At 36.3% G+C, this 27,942-nt stretch overlaps 1 protein-coding gene across 18 annotated transcripts in view; it reads left to right on the top strand.

Annotated features, from left to right (window-relative positions):
* Positions 1-27,942, top strand: part of FANCC (FA complementation group C) — a 303,173-nt gene that overhangs the window by 216,443 nt on the left and 58,788 nt on the right. For all 18 annotated transcript variants that reach the window (XM_081522609.1, XM_081522765.1, XM_081522735.1 and 15 more), the window contains one exon: positions 13,838-14,002. In XM_081522609.1, the coding sequence (XP_081378735.1) occupies positions 13,838-14,002 (165 nt within the window). The remainder of the gene's footprint in view (positions 1-13,837; positions 14,003-27,942) is intronic.

Raw genomic sequence — 27,942 nt, 5'->3', positions numbered from 1 at the left:
AAAAATGGGTAAGAGACTTTATTTGGAGCAACTAAGCCTGTGTGCCACAACTGCTGAAATCTGTGTGTTCTGGGGCCCGCAATGAAGAGTAGCCCCCACTATCCTCAACTAGAGAAAGCCCACATGTACCAATGAAAACCCAGTGCAGCCATATATAGATAACTTAAATTGTTAAAAACAAAACAAAACATTATATGCTTAAGCCAATCATGAAAGGCTACATACTATATGCTTCCATATTTGTAGAATGTCCAGAATAGATAAATCATGCTATAGAGACAGAAAATAGATTATTTGTTGCCTGGGCCCAGAGATAGGTAAAGGGATTTCCTGCAAATGAGCACAAAAGATCTTGAGGTGATGGAAATGTCCTGAAAATGGATGATGATGATGGTGGTTATCCAAATCAATAATTTGTTAAAGATCTTTTGAATTCTACATTTCAAACAGGTACATTTTGTGGTATATAAAATACACCTTAAAAAATAAGATGAAGTGCCCATAGGGTGTGTGGAAAGCACTTACCATCGTTTATAAGGTAAAGACTTTGATTTGGCCTTGAGGTGAATGTTGAATAATGGATCTTTGAAGTAATAGAATTAAAAATTACTGAAGGGGATTAAAAAGTCAGTAGGATGCAATCTGTATTTACACCCTACACCAAACTCCCACCATAGGTAAAGTTGATGATTTCTTAAAATTCGGTAAGAATAAATAAAAGCAATAACAAAAAGCTATTAAATAAATAGAAAAGAACAGGCAGATTTAGAAGGTATTTGCAGTTTATAAACAGACAAAGGATTAGTGTGCAAACTATAGAAATGCTTCCTGCAAATCAGTCATAAGGCACACACTCCAGTATGGAAATGGACAAGGTATATAAGCGGGTCATTACTGAAAGAAGAAAACTGAATAAATAATAAACATTTAAAAAATTCTTAAAGAGTGATGTCAGCAAGATAGCAGAATAGGAAGCACTAGCCTTGTTCCCCCATAGAAGCACTAACAATAGTAGTGTATGATCCAAAGAGCCTTTATAAGAAATTCAGAAATCAATTATGAAGTACCCCTTGCAAGCTCAAAACAAAGCATAACCATATTGAAACATGTAAGAAAGCCATTTCATATCAACCACAGTAGCCCCTCCCCTAAGCTTTTCAGGCTTGGGGGGATTGGAAGGAAAAATCTAGCTTGTAGCTTCTCCCTTGGGAAAGAAAGAATGGAATGTGTCCAATGTTCTAACTTTTGGGGGACTACCTGGGGAACTGCTGTCTGTCTTTCCTAACTCTGACCACTGACAGGAAATCAGCATACTTTTAATGGCTGGAGACCATGGAGAGTTAAACAATGCTCAGCTGCTTTTTGTAGCTACAGAGAACTGGCAGTGCCACAGACAGAGGCTGGCTCAGGTTAACATGATTAGGACAAAGTACCCAACTCACAACTTCTCTTTTAGGGTGGGGGCTAGGGAGAAGAGTAGAGTGTACATACAATGTTTCAGGTTTTAAAGGGGCTACCTTAGAGATTCGTTTCTGTCTCCCCTGACTTGAGGCAATAAGGGAAGGAGCATACTTTGGATGCCTGAGGGGCTGCAGAGAACAAAAGAGCTTAGTGGCTTGTTGTATCATCAGAGAACCTGTGGTACCACAGATAAACACTAGAGGGAGAAACAGATAAGAAACTCTTGAAAAAGAAACTGTCAGAGCTATTTGGGAAATTATGTGCACAAACATAGAGAAGATGCATCCCCAGAAAATGTTTGAAGGCCCCCCAGGTTCTCTAGACAGATTGATTAAAAATCTTCCCCTGTACAGAACCAGTCCATAAAGACCAGGAGAGGTGACTCTTCAAGTTCAAAAAGCACAACAAAAAAATAGTAAGGCACACAAAGAAACAGGAAAACATGGCCCAATCAAAGAAATAAAAGGAATCTCTACAAACCTACCTTAAAGAAATGGAAGTCTATGAATTAGCTGATTATTCGAAATGGTCATTCTAAAAAAACTTCGACTCACTGCAGTAGAATACAGATAAACAACTAAACAAAATCCAAAAAATGATGCATGAACAAAATGGGACTATCAGCAAAGAGAATAGAAGTTATTGAAGAACAACCAAACAGATATTCTGCAGCTGAAGAATACAGTGATTGAATTGAGAAATTCACTAAAATGGTTCAACAGTTAGACTTGATCAAGCTACTGGAAGACATGTTTTTTGAAATTATTAAATTAGGAAAATGTAAAGAAAAATGAATAAAGAAAAGTTAAGCCTAAGAACTAATGAGACACCATGAAGTGGACCAGTTATACACACTATGAGAGTGCCAGAAGAAGAAAAGAAAAAAGCAAAGAGCTTATCAAATCTGAGAAAGGAATTTGGCCATCCAAATTAAAGACCTTTAACTAGGATGAACTGAAAAGGCCCATCTGATAAATGTTATAATCAAACTGTCAAAAGTCAAAGACAGAAAGTTGGAGGGGCAAAAAAGTCAAAGAGAGTATTGACAACATCAAGAAAAAACAACTCATCACATTCAAGGAAACTCGCATAAAAATTATTAGTACATTATTCTGTAGAAACATTAAGTCCAGAAGGGAGTGGGGATGATATATTCAAAGTGCTAAAAGTGAAAACGTACCAACTGAGATGATTATATTCCACCAACAGTCCTTGGCATGAAGGAGAAATTAAGACCTTCCCAGATGAACAAAAGCTAAAGGAGTTCATCACCACTAAACTTCCTATAAGAATTGTTAAAGGGAGTTTTTCAAGTTGAAAGCAAAAGAACTCTAGAAAGCAACACAAGAGCATCCCAACATATAGAATATATAAACAAATACAAAATCATGTAATACTGTAATGGTGGTACATAATTACACTTAAAATATAAAAATCATTAAAAAATGGTAACTGTAAAACTGTTAATGGATAAAAAATATTGCAAGATGTAACTTATGACATCAAAAACATAAACCACAGTGAGGAGATACAAAGAAGTAAAGTTTTTTTTTCCTACAACTGAAGTTGTCAGTTTAAAATAGATAGTGTATATATATATATATATATATATATATATATATATATATACACACACACACACACACACACGCACACAGACACAATGCAATGCTACTCAGCCACAAAAAAGAGCAAGGTTTTGCCACTTACAGCAATATGAATGGACCTGGAGGGTATTGTGCTAAGTGAAATAAGTCAGACAGAGAAATACAAATACTTGTATGATATCACTTATATGTGGAATCTAAATAATAAGACAAACAGGAAACAGACTCACATATATAGAGAACAAACTAGTAGTTACTAGTGAGGAGAAGGAAGATGGGGAGAGGCAAGCTAAGGGTAGGAATTAAGAGGTACTAGCTATGTATAAAATAAATAAGCTACAACCTAGAGGGGTAGGATGGGGGTGGGAGGGAGGTTCATGAGCTAGAGGATATATGTATACTTATGGCTGATTCACACTGTTGTATGGCAGAAACCAATACAACATTGTAAAGCAGTTATCCTCTATTTAAAAAGAAATTTTTAAAAAGCTGTAAGGATATATTATACAACACAGGGAATATAGCCAATATTTTATAATAACTATAAATGGAGTATAACTTTTAAAAATTGTGTACACCTGAAACTTATATAATATTATACATCAGCTATATCCCAATTAAAGAAAAGTGAAAAAGATGAAAAATAAAATAAATTGCTGTAACCGTAAGATAGTTAATGTTATCCCCATGGTAACAACACAGAGAATACCTATAGAAGTTGCATAAAGGAAAATGAGAAGGGAATCAAAGCATATCCCTACCAAAAATTTTTTTTCAACTATACAAAGGAAGGCAGCAAGTGGGAAGAAGAGGGACAGAATAACCACAAGACATACAGAAAATGGTGAAATGACAATAGTAAGTCCTTCTCTATTAGTACAGTAAGTCCCCTACTTGTGAACGAGTTCTGTTCTCAGAGTGTGTTCATAAATCCAGTTTGTTCCTAAGGCCAAGAGTTAGCCTAGTTAGCCGACTAACTCTATAATAGGTTTATAATATGCTTCATACAAGTAATACATAAAAAACAAACACAAGATATAAAGGAAACATTTTTAATCTTATAGTTGAGTACCTTGAAAAGTACAGTAGAACAGTACAATAGCTGGTATACAGGGGCTGGCATTGAGTGAACAGGCAAGAAGAGTTACTGACTGGATAAGGAAGAGGAGGCTGGGAGATGGTAGAGCTAAAAGATCATCAGCAATAGGAGATGGAGGGCAAGCTGCAATTTCACTCATGCCAGACATTGATGGCACAGGTTCTGGTTCCTTGCTGGATTCAATTCTATCTACCCTGTTGAAAAAATGATCTAATGATGTCTAGGTAGCAGCTCTTTTTTTCTCATCCCAGATGACACAGAATGACATAGAATATACTGGGCTGCATTCTGATCAACTGCTATAGCCATCGTGTTCCATTCTACATTTGGGTCCCTTGCCTCAAAAGCTAACAGTGCCTCCTCAAATAAAGAAAATTCCCTTGCCATTTCCTGTCATGAATCTCTTTGGTTCTTCATTTACTTCTTCATTTTGTCTCTCTTCATCCTTTCTCTGGTCCTCCAGTTCCATCTGGTCTTCATTAGTAAGCGCCTCGTGTTGCACAACAATAGTACTCTACAGCAAAGTACACAAAAGCACAACCCCTTGTAAAGGATGTGTGAATGTGACAATATATGCCAGGCATGTGAACTGACATGATTAAATATGTGAACACACATTCATATCTTTGAAAATTCACAACTTGAAAGTTCGTATGTAGGGGGACTTACTGTAATTACTTTAAATGTAAATGCATTAAACTCTCCAGTCCAAAAACGGAGTGACTAAATGGCTAAAAGAGTAAGGCCAACTATATGCTGTCTACAGGAAACTCATTTTAGATGTAAGGATATATATAAAAGCTGAAAGTGAAAGGGTGAAAAAAGATATTCCATGCAAATGGTAGCCACAAGAGAGCAGGGGTGGCCATACTTTTATTAGACAAAGTCAAGAACTGTTTCAAGAAACAAAGAAGGGCGTTATATAATGGTAGAGGGGATCGGTTCTCTCGGAAGATAAAACATTTTTAAATATATATGCACCTAACAGTAGAGCACCAAAATATATGAAGCAAATATTGATTGAAGGGAAAACTAGAAAGTAGCACAGTAATAATAGGAAATTTCAATGCCCCATTTTCAGTAATGTATAGATCAACCAGACCAATGGTCAATAAAGAAACAGAGGATTTAGAGAACATCAAAGACGAATAGGACCTTAAGTTATATTTAGAACACTCTATAATAGCAGAATGTACATTCTTCTCAAGCACACACAGAAATTCTCCAGGATAGATCATATATCAGGCCACAAAACAAGTTCTAACAAATTTAAGATTGAAATCATACCAAATATCTTTTCTAACCATGACAGTATGAAACTAAAAATCAATAATACGAAAATTGGGAAATTCACAAATATGTGCAAATTAAACAAAATACTATTGAATAATTAATAGAGGAGACATCACAAGGGAAATCAGAGAATATCTTGAGACAAATGAAAACAAAAACACAGTATATCAAAAATTATAAGATGCAGGAAAAGCAGTACTAAGAGGGATGTTAGTTAGTTAGTTCAGTCGCTCAGTCATGTCCAACTCTTTGCGACCCTGTGAATCGCAGCATGCCAGGCCTCCCTGTCCATCACCAACTCCCGGAGTGATGTATATGGTGATAAATGGCTTCGTTAAAAAAGAAGAGATACCTCAAATCAGTAACCAAACTTTATACCTCAAGGAGCTAGTAAAAGAATGTACTAAACCCAAGGATTCAGAAAGAATGAAAAAAAATAAAGATTATAATAGAGATAAACTAGAGAATAGAAAAACAACAGAAAAAAGGTTTGGTTTTTTTAAAGATCAACAAAATAGACAACCCCTTAGCTAGACTAATGAAAACAGAATATTCAAATAATAAATACCAGAAATGAAAGAGGAGATGTTACAACTGATGCCATAAAAATAGTAAGGATCATAAGACAGACTATAGACCTTTATACACCAACAAATTGAACAACCTAGAAGAAATGGATAAATTTTTATTGACATACTGAGTTATAAATTTAAAAATCTGGATAAATCTATACTAGTAAGGAGACAGAATCAGTAATCAAAATCCTCCCCAACAAAGAGGAGTCTTGGACCAGATAACTTCACTGGAGAATGCTACTAAATATTTTAAAAAGAATTAATACTAATCTTTCTCAAACTCTTTCAAAAAACTAAAGAGATGCTGCCTGTGCTACTAGAATGTTCTCTAGACACTGACACATCTGATACAGTCCTTATTTGCTGTCTAGAATGATATTTTCTATGAGGGTTTTTTTTTTTTTCCTTTTTAGAAAGAATTCTAGACTTCAACAGAAATTTCTTGTGGATATTTTTCTGAAAGTATTGAAATTTTAGAGAAATTCTGTCTTTTGGGTTAGGTTCAGTTATTCTTACCAGAAAACTGAATTTAAAAAGGAGTTTGATGCCCAACATACTTTTTGAGTCTCTTTATGAGTTTTGAAAATCCTGCTTTTAAGACCTAAAACCAGGAAGTTTGGTTCTATCACCAGAAAAGAACCTGGGTCCCTGAAAGCTTGTGTGAGAGTCAGAACTCTTAAGTCTACAATTCTGTAGTGAATTCAGCCAAGTGTGTTCTCTTGTCTTGAGTAGAAACTGATTTTGTGAAATCAGGTAATGGAATGGCATCATGATATTGAGAGAGCTGCCAAACATGCTGGAGCCATTATAGTTGTTACTGTCGTAAGTTATTTATAATAATTAAAATATGTTTCATAATAATATGTAAGTTTTTCCTACTATATGTCTGAAATTATCTGTATATTTTTAAGATTTAAAAATAAAAAAATTTGAATTTGAATACAGCATTGTGGGCAAACTACTTTCTGGTACATATGAATCCAGATATTCATTCCTGTTATTTATGAAACTTGAGTTTTATCATTACTTTCCTTCTGCTAATATGGCTTCAAATGTTAAAGCAACCGAAAGACTCTTAACTTAAACCCCTTGTAAACAGTGCTACACTGCTTTTTTCTGGGGTTTGTTTTTTTATAGAGGGTTTCTATACTTACTTTCTTCTTGCCACTTGAATGTTTAAAGTTCATTTCAAAACAATTCTAAAGCCTATAGAAAATATAGAAATTAATAACTTCAGTGCATAAATTGTCAGTGGAACAAAAGGAAAAAAATAGGAAAACCTATTTGGAATTTCCTTTTGCATTATTTTTAGAGGTCTGATAAATGATCTTGTCATAATGCTTTAAATAGAGTTTCACTTGCCACCAACTAAAATCAACAATCTAATGACAGAATGTTTAAAATCTCTCTTGTTCTTTGCTATAAACTGTCTAGAAGGAGCAACATTCTGGACTTTCTGAGCATCATCAGTTTAACTTGTATTTCTGTGGTTTGCTGCAGATGGTTTGGAAAGTGCAGTACAACCACATGGGAAGGATATCTCTAGCAGTGTATGGTTACCATTGATTCTTCTGCAGTTGAATACTTGTGCAAAAATCGTTTGGAAGTGCTGCTCTGGCAATCAGTCAAGACCTAATGCTTAGTATAATCCAGTCTGGAAAATATTGCATAAGTCTGGTTGAAGTTAAATCTCCACACTCCAGTAAAAGAAGGCTGTGAGCACTTTGGAAGATTATCATTTGGTCTGTCTGCATTTTGGTAGAATCAAGAGCTACCTCAGTTTATCCGAGACGTTAAAATTTTTCAGGAAAATTATCTTGGACTTTTTCCAGCCTAATTGGGAGATATAATCTGCAGCCTGTGAGTGTCAGTTCTTGATAAATACCCTTGGCACTGAGGTCATCTTTTTTACCCACTCAGTGACCAGTAATAGTCTCTGACTCTCCTCCTTTTTTTAAAAGATAATGAGAGAAAAGTTGTACTTATAGGTCTTTTAGAGAAGAGAACTGATTGGTCAAGGCTATAGAGACAAGATCATCATGTACTCCTCCTGTATTTCAGAATTCTGGATTTATTATGAGTGCATGTAATGCTCAGGCATATTTCGCAATTTCTCAAATTTTCATAGAGCCTTTATTCTGTGCAAAATATTCTGCTAGATGCTGTGCAAAATATACACACCAAAAAAGCAGCCTACATCACACATAAACACAACAGCTTTCTCTTCTCTTATGAGCCACCCAGTAAGCTCATATATTCCAAGAATTTATGGTGTTTATCACACAAAGTAAATATGTCTTTTTGTTAACAACTTAGATTATAGACTCAAAAACATACGAATTAATTTTAGGTCTAAAACAACCTGGATGGTGAGTTAGAGAAAAATGATAGAGCACGGTGGAAGACAAATACTGTTGAGAGACCTCAGCCATTTAGAAAAGTGGTAAAGAACAAGAAGTGAGTTTTAGAATGGGTGAATAAGTAGAAAAGACAAACGTTCACAATGAGAAGATATCATTGTGTTATTGTTGTTCAGTTGGAAAATCATCTCCGACTGTTGGCAACTCAATGGACTGCAGCACGCCAGACTCCTCTATCCTCTGCTATCTCCTAGAGTTTGCTCAGATTCATTTCCATTGAGTCAATGATGCTATCTCATCATCTGCTGCCCCTTTCTCCTTTTCTCTTCAGTTTTTCACAGCACTAGGGTCTTTTCCAGTGAGTCGGCTCTTTGAACCAGGTGGCCAAAGTATTGGAGCTTCAGCTTTAGCATCAGTCCTTCCAATGAATATTCAGGATTGATTCCCTTAAGGATTAACTGGTTTGATCTCCTTGCAGTCCAAGGGAATCTCAAGAGTCTTCTCCAGCACAGTTCAAAAGCATCGATTCTTCAGTGCTCAGCCTTCTTTATAATCTAACTCTCACATCTGTATATGACTGCTGGAAAAACCATAGCTTTCACTAAATGGACCTTTGTTGGCAATGTGATGTCTCTGCTTTTTAATACACTATCTAGGTTAATCATAGCTTTTGTTCCAAGGAGCAAGTGTCTTTTAATTTCATGGTTGCAGTCACTGTCTGTAGTGATTTTAGAGCCCAAGATAATCTGTCATTGTTTCCACTTTTTCCCAATCTATTTGCCATGAAGTGATGGGACTGGATGCCATGATCTTAGTTTTTTGAATGTTGAGTTTTAAGCCAGCTTTTTCACTCTCCTCTTTCACCCTCATCAAGAGGCTCTTTAGTTCCTCTTTGCTTTCTGCCATTAGAGTAGTGTCATCTGCGTATCTGAGGTTGTTGATAATTCTCTTGGCAATCTTGATTCCAGTTTGTGATTCATCCAGCCTGGTATTTTGCATGATGTACTCTGCATAGAAGTTAAATAAGCAAGGTGACAGTATGTAATCTTCTCATACTTTCCCAATTTTGAACCAGTCTGTTATTCCATGTCTAGTTCTAAGTGTTGCTTCGTGACCTGCATGTAGGTTTCTCAGGAGGTAAAGTAAGGTGGTTTAGTATTTCCATTTCTTTAAGGATTTTCCACAGTTTGTTGTGATTCACACAGTCAAAGGCTTTAGTGTAGTCACTGAAGCAGAAGTGGATGTTTTTCTGGAACTCCCTTGCTTTCTCCATGATCCAGGAAATGTTGGCAGTTTGAGCTCTTGTTCTTCTGCTTCTTTGAAACCAAGCTTGTACATCTGGAAGTTTTTGATCATGTACTGCTGAAGCCTAGCTTGAAGGATTTTGAGCATAACCTTGTTAGCATGTGAGGTGAGCAATTGGCCATGATTGTATAATGGTTAGTACTCTGTGTTGTGAAATGAGCAAAATTGTGCAGTAGTTTGAACATTCTTTGGCATTGCCTTTTTGGGATTGGAATGAATATTGGCCTTTTCCAGTCCTGTTGCCATTCCTGAGTTTTCCAAATTTGCTGACATTATCGAGTGCAGCATTTTAACAGCATCGTCTTCTAGGATTTTAAGTAGCTCAGCTGGAATTCCATCACTTCCACTAGCTTTGTTTGTAGTAATGCTTCCTAAGACCCACTTGACTTCACACACCAGGATGTCTGGCTGTAGGTGAGTGACCACACCATCGTGGTTATCTGGGTCATTAAGATCATTTTGCACAGTTCTTCTGTATATTCTTAACACCTCTTCTTCATCTCTTCTGCATCTATTAGATCCTTACTGTTTCTGTCCTTTATTGTACCCATCCTTGCATGAAATATTCCTTTGATATCTCTCAGTATTCTTGAAGAGATATCTAATCATTCTCATTCTATTGTTTTCCTCTATTTCTTTGCATTGTTTATTTAAGAAGGCCTTCTTATCTCCCTTGCTGTTCTTTAGACCTCTGCATTCAGTTGGATTTATCTTTCCCTTTCTCCCTTGCCTTTCACTTCTCTTCCTTCCTCAGCTGTTTGTAAAGCCTCCTCAGACAACTACTTTGTCTTCTTACATTTCTTTATCTTTGGGATGGTTTTGGTCACCACCCCTTGCACAGTATTACAAACCTCCATCCACAGTTCTTCAGGCACTCTGTCTACTGAGTCTAATCTCTAGAATCTGTGCATCACCTCCACTGTAAATGATAACTGATTTGATTTTAGGTCATATGTGAATGGCCTAGTGGTTTTCCCTACTTTTTTCAATTTAAGTCTGAATCTTACAATAAGGAGCTCATGATCTGAGCCACAGTCAGCTCCAGGTCTTGTTTTTGCTGACTATATAGAGCTTCTTTATCTTTGGCTGCAAAGAACATAATCAATCTGATTTCAGTATTGACCATCTGGTGACATCTGAGTGTAGAGTTGTCTCTTGGGTTATTGGAAAAGGGTGCTTACTATGACCAGCATGTTCTCTTGACAAAACTGTTAGCCTTTGCCCTGCTTCATTTTGTAATCCAGGGTCAAACTTGTCTGTTATTCCCAGTATCTCTTGGCTTTTGCATTCCAATCCCCTATGATGAGTAGGGCATCTTCTTCTGGTGTTAGATCCAGAAGATCTTTTAGGTATAAGAACCAGTGAACTTCAGCTTCTTCAGTATCAGTGGTTGGGGCATATAATTGGACTACTATAATGTTGAATGGTTTGCCTTGGAAATGAACTGAGATCCTTCTGTCATTTTTGAGATTGCACCCAAGTACTGCATTTCAGATTCTTTTGTTGACTTTTTTTTTTATCATTGTGTAGTTAGACAAAAAATTGTCTCTATGAGAATTTTGCTGTTATCAAATAAATAATACAGCTAACTAATAATTTATAAGAAATTAATAACAATGTAAACCTTATATGCAATTATATCATATTTCCTTAAAGTATTCAGATTATTGCTAGAGATTGATATCTAATTCTGGGGACTTCTATTAAAGAGCAGAGCAGTGTTTCTTAAACTTTAGTGTGCAGAAGATTACCCTGGAAAAATAGGTTCCTTGGCTTCACTTCTAGGGATGCTGCTGCTGCTGATTTCTAGACCTGTACTTTGAGTACCTCTGGTGTAGAAAACTTGGAAAAATCCTGAAGATTAACGTGCATAACCTATGACGAGTAGGAACTCTCATAATTTAGCCAGAAGACTAACATGAAAATGTAACGTAAAAAATGAAATCAAGTGATGAACTAAGCACCTGAACGTCCTAGCATTTACTTTATACTCCCAACTTCTATAATTTTAACAATTAAATACATAATACCGTGAGAACGAGAGGGGGCTTTTGATGACCCACAAATTATGAGAAAGGCTTAAAGTGGTAGGTAGTGGCATATTTTTAAGGTAAATATCACATTCTAAAAAGCTTGTAAGAGCATTTTTTTTGAGGGTGGATTCAAGAAATAGGAGGGTAGATGGCAGCCAACAAGATAGTAGTACTTGTTAGTACTGCAGTGATAGCAGCCAGCTGGCTAGTCCCTCATCCACTCCTCCTTCTCATCCACTACCCCTAGAATAGAGACAACGGTGTCCTGTTTCCAACAAATAGGAGGGAGAGGAGCCTTTGAAGGAGAATAAGTATCAAATGGCTATCAACTCCCAGCAGTTTGGGGAGTGCTCTAATGCCCAGAATGCAATTTATTGGCAACCCCAGCCAGCACCACATCCCTTACCCTGCCCCCTAGCACTGGAGGTGAACTACACTGAACAGAGCATTCATGGAGAGACTAATGTGGAATCCCAAATTCCAGAAAGAACAAGCGAAAATCACCATATACTCATGAAAAATTGACACCAGAAGAAAAAATGAACCAAATGTAACAAACAGAAAATGCAAATATACCAATATATACATTTACAAGGATAAGTGATTGGATTTTTTAATAAAAAAGGAATAATTATTATTCCTTAATTAGCCTAAAGGAAATCAACTCTGAATATTCAGTGGAAGGACTGATGCTGAAACTGAAGCTCCAATACTTTGGTCTCCTAGTGCAAAAAGCCAACTAATTGGAAAAGACCCTGATGCTGGGAAAGATTGAGGGCAGGAGGAGAAGGGTGTGATAGAGAATGAGATGGTTGGATGGCATCACCAACTCAATGGACATGAGTTTGAGCAAACTCTGGGAGATAGTGAAGGACAGGGAAGCCTAGCATGCTGTAGTCCATGGGATCGCAAAGAGGCGGACATGACTGAGCGACTGAAAAACAACAATTAATTATCTTAAGAAGAGAAACTATTAAATCCTTGAAATAGGAATTTTTTTTTTCCAAAAGAGGAGACATTTGTCGGGAGGGGAGTCAATAAATAGGCTGAGTAGGAGATAAAGCTAAATAACAAACAATGACTCCAAAGATTGAGCTGAGTAGTTCTGCTAGGATATAATACAAAAGGACAAAGAAATCAAAAGTAAGAAAAGCTTATTTTTTGTTTTTAACTTTTTTTTTTTTTTAATTATTCGGCTGTGCCAGGTCTTAGTTGTGACACACTAAGATCTTCAATCTTCATTACGGTATGTGGGATCCAGTTCCCTGACCAGGGATCGAACCCAGGCCTCCTGCATTGGGAATGCAGTCTTAGCCACTGGGCCACCAGGGAAGTCCTGTTTTTAACTTTTTGTTACAGAGATCAGGGTAATGCTGATCTCTGTATCAAATTTGATATCAGTTTGATTCAGCTTTCAGAGTAAACTTGACCAGTAATTTGTGGATAATGTCAGCCTTTCTCATGGTAGAGATTACCCATCACCAACCCTCTAGACCTCTGGCAGGCAGCTCTATTTGTGTTCCTAGACAGATTTGCAGGAATGAGTGTGAGCAGCACTTGATGAATTTTAGTGTAGTATCAAAGGAGAATATGTATAATTGTGTGAAGAGTCTATTATAACACTCCTGCCTTTTAAAGCTACATATCTATGTGAGACTAGACTCCATGTAATTCAACCAAAATAATGTATTGCAATAAATATGCACAACTAAATATAAGAATCCACTGTCTTCTTTCAAACCATATAGGAAAGAGATTCGTAAACATATAAAAGAGTGCCACTCTTCTCACCAAATATTTTTTTGTTTTGTAAAATATAGTTATTGTTTAACAAAAAATGTTATTCATGTTAACATCAAATGGATTTGTTTTTGTTACTTTTAGCTAGTTAATAAATATTTTAGGTGTCTTTGTTTTAATTGCAAATATGATGAATATCAGTAGTTATAACCTCAGAAATGAAAGAAATAATTCAAAGAAATTCAAATCAAAAAAATAATTCAAAGAAATAATTAAATTCTCTCAGCATGAAGATTTTATATGCCTTTAACTATGTGTGGCTCTAATATTTTGGTACTTATTTCTCATTTTATTTATTCCATAGGATGTCTCCTGAACGAGTAAGGTCCCTGTCACAAATCTGTGTCCCACTTGTTACCTTGCCAGATTTTGAACCACTGGTAGAGGCTCTGCTCACCTACCATGGACATGAACCTCAGGAAGTACTCTGGCCTGAGTTCTTTGATGCTGTGAATGAGGCTTTTTTGCTGTAAGTGATGACCCGTTACTTCATCATCCAATTCTGTTTTCCTTTTCTTAGAATACTTCAGTATGTTTAAAATGTAATTTTCAAATGTTTTGGTCTCAGTACCACTGTATATTCCTAAAAATTATTGAGGATCTCAATGAACTTTTTAAAAAATGTGGGTTCTATCTATCAATATTTACCATACTTGAAATTAAAACAAAAAATTTTAAATATTTATCATTTCCTTTTAAAATAACAATAATTGATTAAATTTTAATACAAACAGCATATTTTTTTTTAAAAAAAAACTGACCTTTTCCAAGAAAAGAAAATTGTTTAACAAGAATGACATTGTTTTTACATTTTTGCAAACTTCTTTATTTTTTGACTTAAAAGATGACAGCTAGGTTGTCACAGCATTTCTGTATTCAGTGTGATGCAGTATGTTTTTTTGGTTGAAGTATAAGAAAATCCAGCTTCACATAGACATGCATTTGGAAAAAGGACTAGAATATTTTAATAGCCATCTCAGATTGTAGATATTTGAGGTGCATACCTCATCAAAAGTTGAAAATGGTGGGGTTTTTTAAAGGTTAGCTGCAATGTGGATTCTGAAATTATATAAATGAGCTTTTCATACTATTACATTAAAACCCATTGGTCTGTCTTGCACTTTTAATGGATTTTGTAGCTTCATGCATGGTTTATTTGGAAAATATTCGTTCATTAAGTTATGCAGATCTTCCAAACATTGACATATTTTCATTTTATACTATCAAAATTACATTCATTCACAACTAGTCTTATGAGGAATGTCTTTTAAGTGTTGGGAAGCTATAAAGCTCACACTGGTGAAAGCAAATTTTCCAAGATTCTAATTCCTGCCAAAAAACTCAAATTTATCATTGGTTACAAATACTGTCAGTTGTTTTCCTTAATATGTGAAGGTTACTTCTGTACTTTTGAAAAAATATGTGCCAAATATTCAAGTCTGAATAACCTTTGTTTGTCTGCCAGTCATTTTTCTCAAGTAAGATTATGAAAAAAGTGGCTAGTTGATCTTGCAACTCAGCAAGTTGCACAAGTGCTTTTCCTCTAGACAGTCATCATTTTTTGGTATATAGCAGAAATGCTTTATGCATACTTTTCACCACACAGAATTTTTTTAAGTTAAAAGTATCCTCAAGGGTAAAATTAAGAAAATTAATATTTTATATTAATACTTACTGTGAAATGCATTTTTATGTGAAACTGGCAGTGTTTGTACTGTGTGTAGTATCAAAGTGTACAGTGACCACTGTCGCTGCTCTGATTTATGTTAGGTACAGAATTACTTGCTTTTTGTACTGTGAATAGAAATGTCAACTCAGTTATTCTAGGAAAACCACGAGATAGAAGATAGTTATTCAACACTTCAAGTATTTCTGTACCGTATGTGTGTATTGCTAAGTTCATCTAAAAAAAACTGTTCTTAATTAGTGCTAATACCAGGTGAATAGAAGCAGCACAACTAGTTCAGCAATATCTAGAGATTCAATTTTAAGGCAGAAGTACAGTTCTGTTGATGAAATATTAAATCAAATACACATTTGAATTATTTAATTCCTTTTTTTAAAGATTCGGAATGATTGGTCTTGAGTTAGTGCTGCAGTTAACTAGCACTATGATAGAGTTTGAGAATATCCTATTAAGACACAGGAAGATACATTTACAGTTTAGCACAATACTTTGGACTAGATGGCCTACTGTCATGAGTCAGAGAAATCTCTGGTGTTTAGATTTCATCTTTTCCCCATGAAACAGCTGTGAAATGAAAGAAGAAATCTTTTCATTCTCTTTTGTAAAGCAAATAATCCAGTTTTAATATAAGAAAATATAAATAAAATTTATTTTTGAATGAAATATTATTAAATTATAAAATAAATAAAAATATGTTTTATTTATATAAAATTTTGAATATGTAAAATATATATCTAAAATAATTTGGATACAATTTAGGAAATTTTTTGAAAGATGCTTGAATTTATTACAAAATAAGACAAAAATGCACTTGGCTTCTTGTTATGTTTCTGTGTAGGCACAAGAAAAAATATCAGAGTTTTTATTTATTTATTACATTTTATTTTCCCCCAGCTTTATTGAGATATAAATGATATATAAGGTGATATATTTTTTAAGATGTATGAATTAATTTGATACACTTCTAAGTTGTAAATGACTACCACCGTAGTGTTAGTTAACACCTCCCTCACATCACAGGATTGCCATTTCTTTTTTTTGTTGTGAGAATATTTAAGGTCTACTCATAGCAACTTTCAAATATGCAATTCAGTATTATTAACTATGTGCCATGCTGTGCTGTACTTAGTCGCTCAGTCATGTCTGACTCTGCAAACCCATGGACTGTAGCCTGCCAAGCTCCTCTGTCCATGGGAATTCTCCAGGTAAGAATCCTGGAGTGCCATGCCCTCCTCCAGGGGATCTTCCCAACCCAGGGGTCAAACCCAGGCTTCCTGCATTGCATGCAGATTCTTTGCCATCTGAGCCACCAGGAAAGCCCATTATTAACTATAATCAGCGTGATGTATTTTTAGATCCCCAGAACTTATTCATCTTCTAAACTGGAAGTTTTAAGTACTTTTTGATCAACATCTTCCCATTTCTCCCACACCCCCAGTCCCTAGTAACCATCATTCTAGTCTCTGTTTCTATGAGTTTATATTTTTTTAGATTCCACATAAAGTGATACCATATTTGTTTCTCTTTCTAACTTACTTCATTTAGCATAATGCCCTCAAGGTCTATCCATGTTGTCACAGCCAAGGATTTCCTTCCTTCTCATGCCTGAATAATACCTGATTGTGTGTATGTGTGTATGTACAGATATAAATACCACATCTTTATTCATTATTCTATTGTTGGACACCTAGCTTGTTTTCATATCTTAGCTATTTTGAATATACATAATAAACATGGGAGAACAGATATCTTTTTGATACCTTGTTTTTATTCCCTTTGGATATATACCCAGAAGTGGGATTTCTAGATCATTTGATAGTTTTAGTTTTAATTTTTTGAGGAGCCTCTATACTGTTTTCCATAGTAGCTGCACCAATTTGTGTTCCCACCAGTGTTACACCAAGGGTTCCCTTTTCTTCACATTCTCACCAACACTTGTTATCTTTTGTCTTTTTGATGATAGCCATCCCAATAGGTGTGGGGTGATATTTCACTGTGATTTTGATTTGCATTTCCCTAATGATTAGTGGTATTGAGTACCTTTTCATTTACCTGCTGGGTATTTGCATATCTTCTTTGGAAAAATGTTTATTCATATGTTCTGCCCACTTTTTAATCAGATTGTTTCATTTTTTTTCCTGTTGAGCTATATGAGTTCTTTATATATTTTGGATGTTTACTCATTATCAGACATATACTTTGCAAATATTTTCTTCCCTTCTATAGGTTGCCTTTTCATTTTGTTGATAGTGTAGAAGTTTTTTGCAGTATAGAAACTTCTTAGTTTGATGTAGTTCCACTTAATCTATTTTTGCTTTTGTTGTCAAATCAAACAAGTCATTGCTAAGACTAATGTCATTTTTGTCCTCTATTATATTTTCTTCTGGGAGTTTTACAGTTTTAGGTCTTAACATTCAATTCCTTAATCCATTTTGAGTTGATTTTTGTGTTTAGTATAAGATAGGAGTCCAGTGTCTTTTTTCTTTTACTTTTGCATGTGGTTTATCCATTTTCCCAATATCATTTATTGAAGCAACTGTTTTTTCCCTATTGTATATTCCTGGCCCTTCTGTCATAATTTAGTTGATTCATATATTTATGAGTTTGTTTCTGGGCTGTCTTTTCTGACTGATGTGTATATACCAATTGCATACTCTTGATTATTATAGCTTTGTAATATAGTTTACATGTACAGATGTGAGAGTTGGACTATAAAGAAAGCTGAGTGCAGAAGAATTATGGTTTTGATGCTTTTGAACTGTGGTGTTGGAGAAAACTCTTGAGAGTCTCTTGGACTGCAAAGAGATCCAACCAGTCAATCCTAAAGGAAATCAGTCCTGAATATTCACTGGAAGGACTGATGCTGAAGCTGAAACTCCAATACTTTGGCTACCTGATGCGAAGAACTGACTCATTGGAAAAGACCCTGATGCTGGGAAGGATTGAAGGCGGAAGGAGAAGGGGATGACAGACTATGAGATGGTTGGATGGCATCACCGACTCGATGGACATGAGTTTGAGTAAGCTCTGGGAGTTGATGATGGACAGGCAAGCCTGGCGTGCTGCAGTCCATGGGGTCACAAAGAGTCAGACACAACTGAGCAACTGAACTGAACTGATAATAGTTTGAAATCAGGAATTATGATATCGCTCCCTCTTCTTTCTCAAGACTGCTTTGACTATTCAGGGTTATGATTTCATATAAATTTTAGGATTGTTTTTTCTGTTTTCTGTGAAAAATAGCATTAGAATTTTGATAGGGATTGCACTGAATCTATAGGTCACTTTGGGTAGTATGACATTTTAACAATATTAATTCTTCTAACCCATGAAAACAGTGTGTGTTTCCATTTAATTGTGTCTTCTTCACTTTCTTTTCTCAAAATCTTAACGATTTTCAGTAAACAGATCATTAGTCTCTTTGGTTAAATTTATTCCTAGGTATTTTAGTCTTTTTGATGCAGTTGTAAATGTGATTGTTTTCTTAATTTTTTTTTTTTAAAGATAGTTCATTGTTAGTGTTTAGAAATGCAGTTGATTTTTGTATTGATTTTATATCCTACAACTTTACTGAATTTATTGATTAGTTGTAATTTTGTTTTTGTGTGTGTGAAGTCTTTGTGGTGTGTTTGTGTATATATGTGTATGTATCTCCTGTCACGTGCAAATAGAGACAGTTTTACTTCTCCTTTTTAGACTTGAGTGGCTTTTATTCCTCTTTCTTGCCTAATTGCTCTGACTAGGTCTTCCAGTATTATGTTGAATAAAAATGGAGAAGTGGACATTCTTAGAGGAAAAGTTTTCACTGTTTCATCATTGAATGTGATGTCAGCTATGTGTTTGTCATATATGGCCCTTACTATACTGAGCTTTTTGCCTTCTGTACCTGTTTTGTTGAGAATTTTTATTGTAAATGGATGTTGAGATCAAATGTTCTTTCTGCATCTGTTGAGGTGCCTTTAAGATTTTTTTAATCCTTCATTTTATTAATATGGTGTATCACATTGATTGATTTGTGGCTATTGAACTATCCTTGTATTCTAGGAATAAATCCCACTTGGTCATTAAATTAGGCCCCTCAACCTAATTCCAATGTGTGTTTGTATGTCTGTCTGTGTCTGCGTGGGCTTCCCCGCAGCAAAAAGTAGTTCTATGACACTAGCAGGCTATTTGAGAATTAAGCTCACTTCTGATATATCAGAGATAGCATCTGATTGCACAGGTAAAGGGCCCAGTTGCACAAGACTGCCTTCCACTTCAGATGCAATTATGAGCCCAGGTTGTCGCCTGTGCTTCTACCTGACTTGTTACAAATTGGAGGTTCCCACAGCTCCCTCCTTGGGTTTGATTAATTTGCTAGAATGACTCACAGAACTCAAAGAAACATTTTACTTTCTAGATTACTGGTTTATTATAAAAGGATATAACTCAGAAACATCCAGATGGAAGAAATTTATACAGCAAAATATGGGGGAAAGGGCATAGAGCTTCTTTGCCCTTTCAAGGTGTGCCACTTTCTTCTGGTCTCCACGTGTTCACCAACCTGGAAGCTCTCCATATACCATCTTCTGGGGTTTTGAGGGAGGCTTTGTTAATAGGCATGATTGATTAAACTGTTGGCTGTTGGCAAGTGTTCAACCTGCAGATCCTTCTTCCCTCTCTGGAGGTCAGGGAGGTAGAACTGAAAATTCCAACCCTCTAGTAACATGGTTGGTTCTCTTGGCAACCAGCCCCCACCCTTAAGTGAAGTCTAAAAGCCACCTCATTAATATAACAAGAGATACCTTAGTAACTGTTTTCACTTAAGAAAGTCCAAGGTTCTTAGGAGCTCTGTGTCAGGAATGGGGTTGAAGGACAAATATGTATTTCTTATTATAAATCACCATATCAGTCATAGTGTGTAATCTTTTTAATGTATTGTTGAATTTGGTTTGCTAATATTTTATTGAGGACTTTTACATCAATATTCATCAGGGATAGTGGCCTAATTATCCTTTCTTGTGGTATTCTTGTCTGGTTTTGTTATCTGAGTAGTGTGGCCATCATAAAATGAGTTTAGAAGTGTTCTTCTTCTTATTATTGATATTTTTTGGAAGACTTTGAGGAGGATTTATATTAGTCCCCTAAGTGTTTGGTAGAATTCACCTGTGAAACCATTTGGCTGTGTTGCAGAAAGAGAGACCCCTTTCAGGGTCTGAGAGTGGGCTCTTGTCTAACACTTGGAAATGAATTGTCCAAGGAGATGCACATGCTGACGAAGCAAGAGACTTTATTGGGAGGGGCCACCCAGGCAGAGACCAGGAAGATAAGGAAACCCAGGAGGACTGCTCTGTCACATAGCTCACAGTCCTGAGATTTATGGTGATGGAATTAGTTTCTGAATTGTCTCTGGCCAATCATTCTGACTCAGGGTCCTTCCTGGTGGCACACACATTGTTCAGTCAAAATGGATTCCAATGAGGAGGATTCTGGAAAGTCAGTAGGACATGTGGCGTCTCCTTTTGACTTCCTGGATTCTTCTGGTTGGTGGTGCCTTGTTAGTTCCATGTTCCTTACTAGGACTTCCTGTTGTAAAATAACTCATGCAGATGTTTACTGTGGTGCCTGGCCAGAGTGGGCGGTTTCAGTCAATGTGTTTTCCCTAACAACTGGATTTTTCTTTGTTAGTAATTTATGATTACTGTCTCAATCTCTTGGCTAGTAATTGGTCTGTTCAGATTTTCTATTTCTTCATGATTCAGTATTGGTAGGTTGTATGTTTATAGGAATTTATCCATTTCTTCTGGGTTGTCCAATTTGTTAATATATAATTTTAATAGTAGTCACTTTCAATCACTTGTATTTGTGTGGTATCATTTTTAATATGTTTCCTCTTTAATTTATAATTTTATGTATTGGAGATTTGAGCCCCCTCCTTTCTCTATCTCTCTTTCTCTCTCTTTAGTTTAGTTTATAGGTTCTTTCTTTCATGGATTGTATCTTTGTTTTTTTTAATCTGTTAAGGTCATCACCATTGCCAAACTCAATCATCTGGGTTATCTTCTGGGTGTTATAAGTTTTGTGGTTTAAATTTAGACTTAGGATACATTTTCAGTTAGTTTTTATGAAGGATGTATGGTCTATGTCTAGAATTGGATTTTTTGCCTATGGATGTCCAGTTATTCCAGCACCATATGTAGAAAAGACAATCTTTACTGCATTATCTTTGCTCCTTTGTCAAAAGTCAATTGACTGTATTTAAGTCTACTTCTGGGGGCTTCCCAGGTGGCACTAGTGGTAAGGAATCCACTTGCCAATGCAGGAGACATAAGAGACGAGGGTTCAATCCCTGGGTTGGGAAGATTCCCTGGAGGAGAGCGTGGCAACCCACTCCAATATTCTTGCCTGGAGAATCCCATGGACAGAGGAGCAGGGCAGGCTACAGTCCATAGGGTTGCAAAGAGCTGGACATGATTGAAACAACTTAACATGCATGCTGGTCTATTTCTGGTCTCTCTTATCTGTTGCATTGATCTATTTATCAATATCACACTGTCTTGATTACTCTTGCTTTGTAGTAAATCTTGAAGTCAGGTAGTGCCAGTCCTCCAGCTTTGTTCTTCTCCTTTAATATTGTATTGGCTATTCTGGGTCTTTGCCATCTCCATATAAACTTTTAAACCAGTTTCTTGATATCCACAAAATAACTTGTTGGGATTTTGATTGGGATTTCATTGAATCTATAAGTCAAATTGGGAAGAACTGACATCTTAACATTATTGAGTCTTCCTATCAATGAATCGGAGAAGGCAATGGCACCCCACTCCAGTACTCTTGCCTGGAAAATCCCATGGACGGAGGAGCCTGGTAGGCTGCAGTCCATGGGGTCGCTAAGAGTTAGACAGGACTGAGCGACTTCACTTTCACTTTTCACTTTCATGCATTGGAGAAGAAAATGGCAAGCCACTCCAGTGTTCTTTCCTGGAGAATCCCAGGGATGGCAGAGCCTGGTGGGCTGCCATCTGTGGGGTTGCACAGAGTTGGCCACAACTGAAGCAGCAGCGCCAGCAGCGTCAATGGCTATCCTCCATTAATTTAGTTCTTCTTTGATTTTGTTTATCAGAGTTTTACGATTTTTCTAATCTAGATCTTGTACATATTTTGTAAGATTTATACATAATTATTTAATTTGGTAAATGATATCTTCTTTTTAATTTCAAAGTCCACTTGTTCACTGCTGGTATGTAGGCAAATGATTGGCTTTGTTATTTTAACTTGTGTCCTGCAACTTTGCTATAATTGTTTATTAGTTTCAGTTTTTTGTCAATTATTTTAGATTTTCTACACAGAAAGTAATTTAATCTTTGAACAAAGACAGTTTTATTTTCTCTTCCCAATCTGTATGGCTTTTATTTCTTTTTCTGTTCTTACTGAATTAGCTCGACTTTCCTAGTATGAAGTCTGAAAAAATATAGTGCAAAGGGACATCTTTGACTTGTACCTAATCTTAGTGGGCGAGCTTCAAGTTTCTTACCATTAATATGATTATTAGTAGTAGAAGTTTTGTAAATATTCTTTATCATCTATGATCATATTGGTCTTTAAGGTTTCTATGCTTGTAATGTCTTATCTACTTTTAGTATTAGTGTAATTTTAGCCTCATAGTATGAGTTAGGAAGTATTGCTTTGGCATCTGTCCTCCAAAAGAGATTGTAAAAGATTGGTGTAATTTTGTCCTTAAATGTATAGCAGAATTCACCAATGAATTCATCCAAACCTGGTGCTTTCAATTTCTTTTAAAATATATAGGCCTACTCATTTAGTTTACTTCTTCTTGTGCGAGTTTTGGCAGATTGTATCTTTCAAGTATCTGTCTATTTCATTTAGGTTATCAAATTTGTGGTCATCAACTTGTTCAGTTGTTGTTGTTCAGTCACTCAGTTGTGTCCAACTCTTTGCAACCCAATGGCCTGTAGCAGGCCAGGCTTCCCTGTCCTTCACCATCTCCTGGAGTTTGCTCAAACTCATGTCTATTGAGTCAGTGATACCATCCAACCAGCTCATCCTCTGTCATCCCCTTCTCCTCCTGCACTCAATCTTTCCCAGCATCAGAGTCTTTCCCAATGAATCAGCTCTTTGCATCAGATGGCCAAAGTATGGGAGCTGTAGCTTCAGCATCAGTCCTTCCAATGAATATTCAGGGTTGATTCCTTTAGGATTGACTGATTTGATCTCCTTGCTATCCAAGGGACTCTCAAGAGTCTTCTCCAGCATCACAGTTTAAAAGCATGAATTCTTCAGCACTCAGCTTTCTTTATGGTTGAACTCTCACATCCATACATGACTATTGGAAAAACCATAGTTTTGACTATATGGACCGTTGTCGGTAAAGTGATGTCTCTGCTTTTCACTACACTGTCTAGGTTTGTCATAGCTTTTCTTCCAAGAAGCAATTGTCTTTTAATTTCATGACTGCAGTCACCATCTGCAGTGATTTTGAAGCCTGAGAAAATACAGTCTGTCACTGTTTCCATTTTTTCCCCACCTATTTTCCATGAAGTGATGGGACCAGATGCCATGATCTTAAAAAAAAAAAAACAAAACTTGTTCAGAGTACTCCTTTATTATCCTTTTATGCCTGTAGGATCTGGAGTGATGTCTCCTCTTTCATTTCTGCTGACAGTAATTTGTTTCCTCTCTTTCTTAGTTAGCCTAGCTAGTTGATTTTATTGGTCTTTTTCCATGACCACTTTCTGGTTTCATTTTCTCTTATTGATTTTCTGTTTGCATTTTCATTTGATTTCAACTCTAATTCTTATTTTCTCTTCTACTTACTTTGGGTTGAATATTCTCTTCTTTTTCTAGTTACCTGAGTTGGAAACTTGGATTATTTATCTTAGATATTTCTTTTTTCTAAATGAATATTTTTATAATATATTCAGTGCTACAGATTTCCCTCTAAGCACTGATTCACTGTATTCCACAAATTTTTGACAAGTTATATTTTCATTTTCATTTAGTTCAAAATAATTTTAAATTTCTTTGGAGATTTCTTCTTTGATTCATGTGTTACTTAGAAATATGTTTGTAAAGCTCTTCACAATTTGAGATTTTCAAGTAAGCTTTCTGTTATTGATTTCTGATTTAATTCCATTGTGCTCTGAGGGTAGGCATTATATGATTTCTATTCTTTCATAATAAATTTGTTAAGGTATGTTTTATAGCCCAGAATATGGTCTGTCTTGGTGAATGTTCCATGTAAGCTTAAGGAGAAGGTGTCTTCTGCTGTGGTTGAATAAAGTAGTCTATAGACTCCTTATATTCACTCTTTATGTTTTTTTTAAATTCAGCCATGTTCTTTTTTTTTTTAATTAGTTTATTTATCTCTTTTTTAACTTTACAATATTGTATTTGTTTTGCCATACATTGACATGAATCCACCATGGGTGTACATGTGTTCCCCTTCCAGAACACCCCTCCCACCGCCCTCCCCTTCCCATCCCTCTGGGTCATCCCGGTGCACCAGCCCTGAGCACCCTGTATCATGCATCAAACCTGGACTGGCGATTCATTTCACATATGATAATTTACATGCTTCAATGCCATTCTCCCATATCATCCTGCCCTTGCCCTCTCCCATAGAGTCCATAATACTGTTCTATATATCTGTGTCTCTTTTGATGTCTCACATACAGGGTTATCTTTACCGATTAACTAAATACCATATATATGTGTTAGTATACTGTATTGGTGTTTTTCTTTCTGGCTTACTTCACTCTGTATAATAGGCTCCAGTTTCGTCCACCTCATTAGAACTGATTCGGATGTATTCTTTTTAATGGCTGAGTAATATTCCATTGTGTATATGTACCACAGCTTCCTTATCCATTCGTCTGCTGATGGGCATCTAGGCTGCTTCCATGTCCTGGCTATTATAAACAGTGCTGTGATGAACATTGGGGTACACATGTCTCTTTCAATTCTGGTTTCCTCAGTGTGTATGCCCAGCAGTGGGATTGCTGGGTCGTATGGCAGTTCTATTTCCAGTTTTTTAAGGAATCTCCACACTGTTCTCCATTTGCATTTCCACCAACAGTGTAAAAGGGTTTCCTTTTCTCCATACCCTCTCCAGCATTTATTGCTTGTATACTTTTGGATAGCAGCCATTCTGATGGACGTGAAATGGTACCTCATTGTGGTTTTGATTTGCATTTCTCTGATAATGAGTGATGTTGAGCATCTTTTCATGTGTTTGTTAGCCATCTGTATGTCTTCTTTGGAGAAATGTCTGTTCTTTGGCCCATTTTTTGATTGGGTCGTTTATTTTTCTGGAATTGAGCTGCAGGAGTTGCTTGTATATTTTTGAGATTAATTGTTTGTCCATTGCTTCGTTTGCTATTATTTTCTCCCATTCTGAAGGCTGTCTTTTCACCTTGCTTATAGTTTCCTTTGTTGTCAGCCATGTTCTTATAGATCTTCTGCCTGCTGGATCGGTGCATTTTATAGAGGGATGTTAAAATCTCCAGGTATGATAATGAATTCATCTATTTCTCTTTTACAGTTCTATTAGATTTTTCCCTTGTATAATTTGACACTCTGTTATTCAGTTCAGTTCAGTCGCTCCGTCGTGTCCAACTCTTTGTGACCCCACGGACTGCAGCATGCCAGGCTTCCCTGTCCATTACCCAACTCCCGGAGCTTGCGCAAACTCATGTCCATCGAGTCGGTGATGCCATTCAACCACCTCATCCTCTGTCATCCCCTTCTCCTCCTACCTTCAATCTTTCCCAACATCAGAGTCTTTTCCCAGGAGTCAGTTCTTCACATCAGGTAGTCAAAGTATTGGAGTTTCAGTTTCAGCATCAGTCCTTCCAATGTATACTCAGGCCTGATTTCCTTTAGGATTGACTGGTTGGATCTCCTTGCAGTCTAAGGGACTCTCAAAAGTCTTCTCCAACACCACAGTTCAAATGCATTAATTCTTCGGTGCTCAGCTTTCTTTATAGTCCAACTCTCACATCCATACATGACTACTGGAAAAACCATAGCTTTGACTAGATGGACCTTTGTTGGCAAAGGAATGTCTCTGCTTTTTAATATGCTGTCTAGGTTGGTCATAACTTTTGTTCCAAGGAGGAAGTGTCTTTTAATTTCATGGCTGCAGTCACCATCTGCAGTGATTTTGAAGCCCAAGAAAATAAAAGTCTGTCACTGTTTCCACTGTTTCCCCATCTATTTGCCATGAAGTGATGGGACCGGATGCCATGATCTTAGTTTTCTGAATGTTGAGTTTTAAGCCAACTTTTTCACTCTCCTCTTTCACTTTCATCAAGAGGCTCTTTAGTTCTTCTTCGCTTTCTGCCATAAGGGTGGTGTCATCTGCATATCTGAGGTTATTGATATTTCTCCCAGCAGATTAGACTCTGGTTAACTAGTTTCCCATGACATCAGGCCTTGTTAAGAAAACAGAGAGCTTTGTTTAATTTAAAAATGATTCCCTTTCCCCTCTTCCTGCCTAAAGCAGGGGTGGCTTCTTCACTGATATTTACCATGTGAACCTGGTGGGAACTCCTAGAAGTAAATCTCACAGTATCATGGGGAACCTTTATGCCTGAGTCCCCCTGGAGTTTTTAACTATCACAGTTGTTTACACTGACCCTCCAGCCATTCACTAATTCCATTTCAGGTTTTCCTGCCCAACACTGGTGCCTGTGGTTGTTTCTGCTTGTGGTTCTCTGCTCCAGTCAGCCCTGATTCCCTGTATTCATTTATCTGTTATCTCCTATCTTGGGGCCAAGGTTTACCCCGTGTCCTCCCTTCTCTTAAGGATGCAAGAAGAGATGTTGATTTTCCAGTCTGTTCTGCTTTTTACTTTTGTTAAGACAAAGTGATGACTTCCAAGCTCCTTAAATGCAGAATGGGAAACCGGAAGTCTCTATATGGTGCATTTTTTAAAAACATTGGCTACAATGCTATTATTATATCTTAAAATTGACACTGATTCCTGATCATCACCACATATTTAGGCAGAAAACAAATTCTCCAGTTTGGTTTTTTGGAATTAAGAGTCCAAAGTCCATACATTGCATTTGCTTGATAGGTTCACAAATTTCTTTCAATCTGTAGGTTCTTTTTTGTTTTGCAAACTATTTGTTGAAATAATTTTGTTGGTTTTCCCCACTGTCAGGTTACAGAGCATTCTACCATCTTGAATGTGATAAAGGGTGCAGTCACCCCTTCAACCCTCCACTGACTTAAGATGCTCCCTTGATCAAATACAGTCTTCTCTCAATCAGTCATCTCTCAGTACACATATGGGATTAACCTCAGGACCCATGAGATGCTCAAGTCTCTTATATAAGTGGCAGAGTACAGTTGGTAGTAGAGTTAGCCCTTCTTATCCATGGATTGAATTGTACTTAATTTCTGTATGCATTTAAGCCTGTTTTATTATTTTCTGTTCTGTTTCTTGGGCCTATAGTATATTCATGGTTCAGTACCATTTTGTTTTAATAACAGAATCTTTCTATTATGCTTAATATAAAGTAGGGCTATTTCCCACTCATTTCTGTTGTTTTTCTGGGAATTCTTGTTTTGTTTACTTATTTATTTACTTATTTATTTGTTAGGCTGTAGGTAATGGATCTTCTTCCCATTTTCAAATTGATTTATTACATTTGGAAAATGAATAACCTCAAAGCTGCCATCATTCTTTCAGAGGAACTAATTACCAATAGACTATT

The sequence above is a fragment of the Giraffa tippelskirchi genome, chromosome 1, assembly GCF_054371585.1.
Source record: "Giraffa tippelskirchi isolate mGirTip1 chromosome 1, T2T-mGirTip1v1.2.pri, whole genome shotgun sequence".
Taxonomy (NCBI): domain Eukaryota; kingdom Metazoa; phylum Chordata; class Mammalia; order Artiodactyla; family Giraffidae; genus Giraffa; species Giraffa tippelskirchi.
Note: the sequence above shows the minus strand (reverse complement) of the source record. Positions and strands in the feature narration are given on the sequence as shown.